General features: G+C 47.9%; 1 protein-coding gene across 3 annotated transcripts in view; it reads right to left on the minus strand.

The window, feature by feature from the left end:
- The window catches only part of ACER3 (alkaline ceramidase 3), a 67,527-nt gene extending 66,087 nt beyond the window's left edge, over positions 1 to 1,440 (minus strand). For all 3 annotated transcript variants that reach the window (XR_013956456.1, XM_080613740.1, XM_080613739.1), the window contains exon 1: positions 1,322 to 1,440. Coding sequence is in view for 2 of the 3 variants with exons in the window: in XM_080613740.1 (XP_080469866.1) it covers positions 1,322 to 1,424 (103 nt within the window). In the remaining variant the exon portion in view is untranslated. The remainder of the gene's footprint in view (positions 1 to 1,321) is intronic.
- Between the last annotated feature and the right edge of the window lie 5,160 nt (positions 1,441 to 6,600).

Below are 6,600 nucleotides of genomic sequence, written 5' to 3' on the forward strand. Positions count from 1 at the left end.
CTTCCACCTCCTGCATGCCAAGCTCTTCCAAAGCGCTGCTGAAGCATCCCAGCTATGCAAAAGGACTTCTTGGATTGCCCACTCCAAGCACTTCAGGGTAGGTTAGCACCTGCACTCCAGTACTATTTTCCTAGGGTCTTAACACTTCAAAAGCAGCTGCTTATCTTATACATATGAAAGCTTTTAGAGGACAGGACGTCTGCACATAACTACAACTACTACACCCTGTAAAGTCACTGCCCAGGGTACAAAACCACTCAAGTTTTCAGCAAAATGACAGTGATAGAGGGCTTGATCCTTCACCAGCTACTGCAATATACCCCCTTCTCAAGCACCCAATGACCCTAAACCACCTTCTTTTATCCCTGGAGACATTCATGGCCAGGTTGGATATGGTTCTGGGCAATGTGATCCAGTTGAGAGTGACCCTGCTCATTGCAGGGGGGTTGGACCAGATGAACTCTGAAGGTGGCTTCCAACCCAGGTTATTCTATGATTCTTCCTGCCCTAAAACATACTGAATATATCTGACTGCCTTTCAGTTTAGAGGTTCAAACAACAGCCTGCTCCCTTACCAGCACTCTGAGCTACCCTAAAAGCCCACAACCTGCAACAGAGCAACTCTTCAAGCTACTCTAACGCTCACCACCTGCAGCAGAGCAACCTGATGATGGTCACGACCCACCAAGGTCCAGCTGGGCAAAGGTGCCTCTCCTGGATGAAGATGCCTCTTCCATACAAAGACACCTTCTCCCTCTTTGCTCTCCTTAAACAGTTTCACATGGGTTGACTGCCCATGGCAGGGCAGATACTCCCATCTCATGGAGACCAGAGCTGCAGACCCACAGCACGAACAACCCAAGCACAGTTGGGTTCACCCATCCATATAGTGCCACATAACCACCCCTGCCCCAGCACCGAGCCCCCTCAAACCCATTTCACCCCACATCAGCTGCCCCTTGATGCCTCTCCATACCCCTGAACACCCTCCTCCTGCCCCACCACCACTTCAGACACAGGGATGGAGGGACCCAAACAACACACGGGGAGAGAGGGGACCACACCACCCTCTCGTTAAGACACGGATCTGAGGAGGAAGGAGACAGGAAAACACCCATTTCCACCCACCGGCGCTGGCTAAAGGGCAGGAGGCCCGTTACCCCGCTATTTGCCCCACTGAGGGAATAGGGGCCATGGAGCAAGGGGGGGATTCCCTGCAGTGGGGCCTAATCGGTGGGGTGAAGGCACGGAGGGCCGGGGGGGGTTGATGTGACTGAAGCCGCGGCGGGACGCGGCTCCCGGGGCCGGGGCGGCCACTCACAGAACTCGGCGATGTAGTAGGAGACGGCGTAGTTCTCCTCGCACCACTCCAAGGTGGAGGTCGGCGTGCCCCAATAACCCTTCCGGTCAGCGGCCGGAGCCATCGCTGCGTCCGCTTCAGGCCGGAGCGGAGCACAAGGGGAAGGAGGGAGAAGGGCGCCGGGCCCCGAGCGCGGCGGCGGGCGGGAACCGCGCTGGACCCGCCTCGGTAGGGGCGGAGCCGCTGCGACGGGCGCGGGGCCTGAGGGGTTGCTATGGCGACGGGCTGAGGCCTGCGGGCGCGGGAAGGCCGCGCTGATCTGAGGCGGGGGAAAACATGGAGAGGAGGAAAATATAGAGGGGGAAAAGGCGGATTTAAGGAAAATCTGACTGGAAAGAGCGGCTTTATGGCTCCGAGGGCCCGCGCTACGCCGCGGTGCAGCGGAGGCAGGATGGGCGCCATCAGGGCCGCTCTATCCTCACCCCGTTCTCGGTTAAAACCCTCTCCCCCGGGTCGGTGTGGTGGCACCGGGGTGTTTTCTCCTCTTGTAGACCGCAGGGAGGGTTTGTGACCGTGTTTTAAGTGAAGAGGCAAGTGTTTCTCGTAGGCTGGGAGGAGGAAGGAGGCTTTTTATAGCGCTGCCTACTACATGGGGGTTTTCTGTCTTCTGATGCCTTATTTAGTTACCTCAGTGCTTACTATGTGTACTATACTTACACCCGTAATATGCAAAGTGCTTTTCAAGCGGGGTTGGTATCCAAAATAGAGTTTTAAATGGGAAAGACTTGAAACAGATGGGAAAAGGAGTAAAATGCACAACCTAATAATATGGTGTGGTTTTTATGGTTCAGAATAAGGTCTGAACACTTGATGGGAAGCTTCGGTAAGACCTTGAGGGCTGTACACAGTGACTGTACCCTGCCGGTCATCAGGCTTTATTAGACCTGCATATAAACTTCTTTTCAATGTCTTATTTCTCCTCACTACTGCTTCTGTAAGCTAAAAAAACAATCTAAACGCAGCCCTTTCCCTGTGTAAATGCTGATGTTTCATCATGCATACATTTAGCATGAAGAATAGCCTGCCTTCTGCTATTCAGCTTGTCTGGCATTGCTTCCAGCATCAGGTAGAGATGCAGTTAACATTTTGACATAAAGCCTTCAAAGGAAAATAGATTTTAGTGAATGATAAAATATTTTGGTTGTCAAAACGCCATCAAAATCACTGTGGATTTCTTCATGCAGACCTGTCCCTTTGTTTTCTTCAGAGCTTGGAGTTGGGGCTACAGAGGATCTGAGGCCAGCCATACTCCAGCTGAAGAAGAGATACTGGGGTTTGAGCTGCTTCTGAAGTGACTGGCACTGAAGCACAGCTCCTCCTGGCACCCCGGTTGCCTGTGCTAGGCTGGATGTTCAAAGGCAGGGTCTTCTCTACACGCGGGTTCTGGTGTCCTCAACACAAGAAGGACATGGAGCTGTTGGAACAAGTCCAGAGGAGGCCATGAGGATGATCAGGGGCTGGAGCACCTCCTGTATGGAAACAGGCTGAGAAAGTTGGGGCTGTTGAGCCTGGAGAAGAGAAGCTGCATGGAGACCTCAGAGCAGCTTCCAGTGTCTGAAGGGGGCTACAAGGATGCTGGGGAGGGACTCTTCATCAGGGACTGCAGTGACAGGACAAGGGGTAACGGGTTCAAACTGAAACAGGGGGAGTTTAGATTGGACATAAGGAAGAAATTCTTTACTGTGAGGGTGGTGAGGCACTGGAATGGGTTGCCCAGGGAGGTTGTGAATGCTCCATCCCTGGCAGTGTTCAAGGCCAGGTTGGATGAGGCCTTGGGTGCCATGGTTTAGTGTGGGATGTCCCTGCCCATGGCAGGGGGCTGGAACTGGATGATCTTAAGGTCCTTTCCAACCTGAACTATTTTGTGATTCTATGATCACGCAACGGATGCTACATGGACTAAGTGAGCTGCACTAATTACACAACGAGCTCGAATAGGAAATCCCAGTCATCCAGGAATTCTAGAAGTCATCATGGATTGGCCAGAGGGCAAAGATTTTGGGGTGTTATCAGAGATTATCCTCCCCAGATTTAGATATGAAAGATTGAGGACGGCAAGAGTACTGAACTGGTTCAGAAGCACAAAACTGGTTTTTAGTGAGGAAGATTCTAGTCTCCTTGATGAACTTCAGGTTTCTGGACATTTGAAGGTTCAGTTTATATAGCAAAGAAGTTTGTAGGGCTCTCATCTATCTTTGGTTCCCATTTTAAGCTTGAAAGTTCTTAACAGAACTATAAAAGCTTCAAATTAGTGTTGTTCAGAAACTAAAGAAATAAGTGTTAAATATCCCATTTGCACACCAGGAGCACAAAATGGGAACAATATGAAAAACCAAGCAATTTGTGTAACATTCAATTACAGATGGCTTTAAATAAATCATTACAATTATTGATGCTTCTTTCTTTTCTCGCCACATACATGCTGGACATGAGAAGCTTTGTCACCACAATAGGAAAAGAAATCAGACATGAAACAGGCTTGAAAACCAGACAAGATGAATTAATGACAGATTGTATGGGGTAGATAACAACAATAAAATGGGTTATTTTCCATTCTCTTTTTCCTACATAGAAAGGCAAGCAAAAATGTCTAGCTAGCCCTTAATTTGAATCACTGGGAATCGGTATTTATTTGACATGCTTCTGTAGTATTCGCCATCACAACATGCATTTGCTTCTGACTTACTCTGTGGTTTGGTTCTCTGCTTCTGAACTCAAGCAAACCTCTCGGTCATTGCACACAGAAGGGTGGTATTGAAGAGGCAGCCACAAACTGTTATAAGATGTGCTTTTCCCCCCTGAAGCTGTTTTGTAAAGGTAAATTCATCTTCCACAAAACCAACTTTGACCCTTTCAGCTGTTAAAATAATACGTATTTTCATACCTGAACAATTCGATGATATTAAACCCAGTACTTTTCCTCTGTAACCTTGAGCTACACTCTGTAGTGAATATTACTGCACTGGCTGTAAGGTGACAGCCTGAAGTTATTTGCATTTAGATGTGGTCTGTCTTACTAAACCATAAAACCTGTGTCCAGATATTGGATTTTCTTTCTGTGCTCTGTATGGCTTATGAAGGGAATGTCTTGTTTCTGAAATAACAAGAAGAAAAACAAACCCAGAGCTCCTGAAATGCTTATTTTCAGTATTACTAAAACTGTACTTGACATGCCAGTGGAGTCATTTCCTGTGCCTTGACGTTGCCTGTGGCAAAGGATCCTCTTTCCCTACAGTTTTATGTTGCTCTGAAACCTCATGGCTTAACTGATGAGTTAGGTGAGTCATGTCAGCTTACACCACTAGAGGGGTATGTCCAGTACATTTAGTGTCTGGATCCAGTAGTTTTTTTTCACTTGGGAATGGAAAAGAGCTGCTGCTCAAAAATCACGTGTGTTCAGCTGTTTCTCTTTGTGATCTGTGAAATTCAGGGAATGACACCTGAATAAGAGCACTTTTCTCTCACTCTGATCTATGTAAACGCTTTTATCATGGCTTGTGCTGCTGCTGGTTTCAATTCCATGTAAAATGAGACCTAACAAACAGATTGATTAGAACTCATTATGGCTACGTATGATGGAGAAGACTGTAAATATTCATAGAATCATAGAATTACAAAATGCTTTCGAATAGAAGGGACCTTAAAGCTCACCCAGTTCCAACCCCCTGCCACAGACAGGGACACCTTCCAGGTTAACTTTGGCAGGTTAAAGCCTTTCCTCCTTGTCCTGGCCCTACAGGCCCTTGTCCAAAGCCCCTCTCCAGCTTTCCTGCAGCCCCTTTAGGCACTGGAGCTGCTCTCAGGTCTCCCCTTACAGAGCCTTCTCTTCTCCAGGCTGACCCAGCCCAGCTCTCTCAGCCTGGCTCCAGAGCAGAGCTGCTCCAGCGCTCTCATCAGTGTGTGGAGGTGAAGGGAAAGATAAATTTGCCACAAAATCTTGATGTTTTTGCTACTTGGTTCTAATAATAAGATAAAGGTGTCAGTTGCAAAAAATAAAGGTGGATTTTGTGCTACAAATTGACTGTTCGAATTTTACGTTAATTATGAACCTGTGCCTCTTCCAGGGTCTTATTTTATAGGGTTATAGTGTATAACAACATCTTAGGCATGGAATTCTGAGCCAGGGCTCTCAGCTCAAAAGCCTCACATCCAATGATAACGTTGGTTTCCAATCACTGCAGCTCAAAATGTCATTATTGGCAGTGTTCTGAGCTGTCTAGTCCATACTGGTTACAGAAAAAGGTCATTAACACCTCTAGATCCTGCAAGCCTGATCCTGTGTAGCATGTAATTTCTCCCATTGATTTATATGCAGATAGCATGAGTAAGATGCTAAGAGCAGGATTATGAGAGGCTGAATCAGACTGTTTGTAAAGTGCCTTGAAATTTAAGGGCTCTTTATGAGCACTGTTGTTGGGATGATGGTAATTACACCTGAGGTAATATCACAGAAGCTTGTTGGCATCTGAATGAGTGAAAAAGAGGAGTTGTTTCCTAGTGAAGAAGGACCTGATCGAATAAATTTCAGACTGTAGCAGAACTGATTCCCTGTTCATAGCTAGGGAAAGCAGAACTGTCGGCACTGGAGTTAAATGGAGTCATGAGCTGGTAAAGCGTCATCAAAGGGACTCAAGTCCTGGAGCTGTATAAATATTCATCAACTCTCAAGTGTAATATGACTGTTCTTAGTCATATTTTCAAGGTTATTGTAAGCCTTTTGGCAAATGGCTCTGGTAGTGAATGACAGCAGACACACAGCTCTGCGGCTGCTGTGGGCATCCAGCTTTCATGGGCTCAGATATGAGTGCAACAATCTGAATAGTCCTATAAAGGGTTGATGAAAACAGGGGTTGCTGAGCACAGGTATTTAGGAAAGTAGGTGTGACCTACTGAGGACGGGACATTCCCTCATACAGAGGATAATCAGCCCTGTGTCCAGCTCTACAACACAAGAGGGACACGGAGCTGTTGGAGCGAGTCCAGAAGAAGCCACGGAGATGCTGCGAGGGCTGGAGCAGCTCTGCTCTGGAGCCAGGCTGAGAGAGCTGGGCTGGGGCAGCCTGGACAAGAGAAGGCTCCTGAAGGGGAGACCTTAGAGCAGCTCCAGTGCCTAAAGGGGCTGCAGGAAAGCTGGAGAGGGGCTTGGGACAAGGGCCTGTAGGGACAGGCCAAGGGGAATGGCTTGAACCTGCCAGAGGGGAGACTGAGATGAGCTCTTAGGCAGAAGCTGTTCCCTGTGA

The sequence above is a fragment of the Psittacula echo genome (assembly GCF_963264785.1).
Source record: "Psittacula echo genome assembly, chromosome: 3".
NCBI lineage: Eukaryota > Metazoa > Chordata > Aves > Psittaciformes > Psittacidae > Psittacula > Psittacula echo.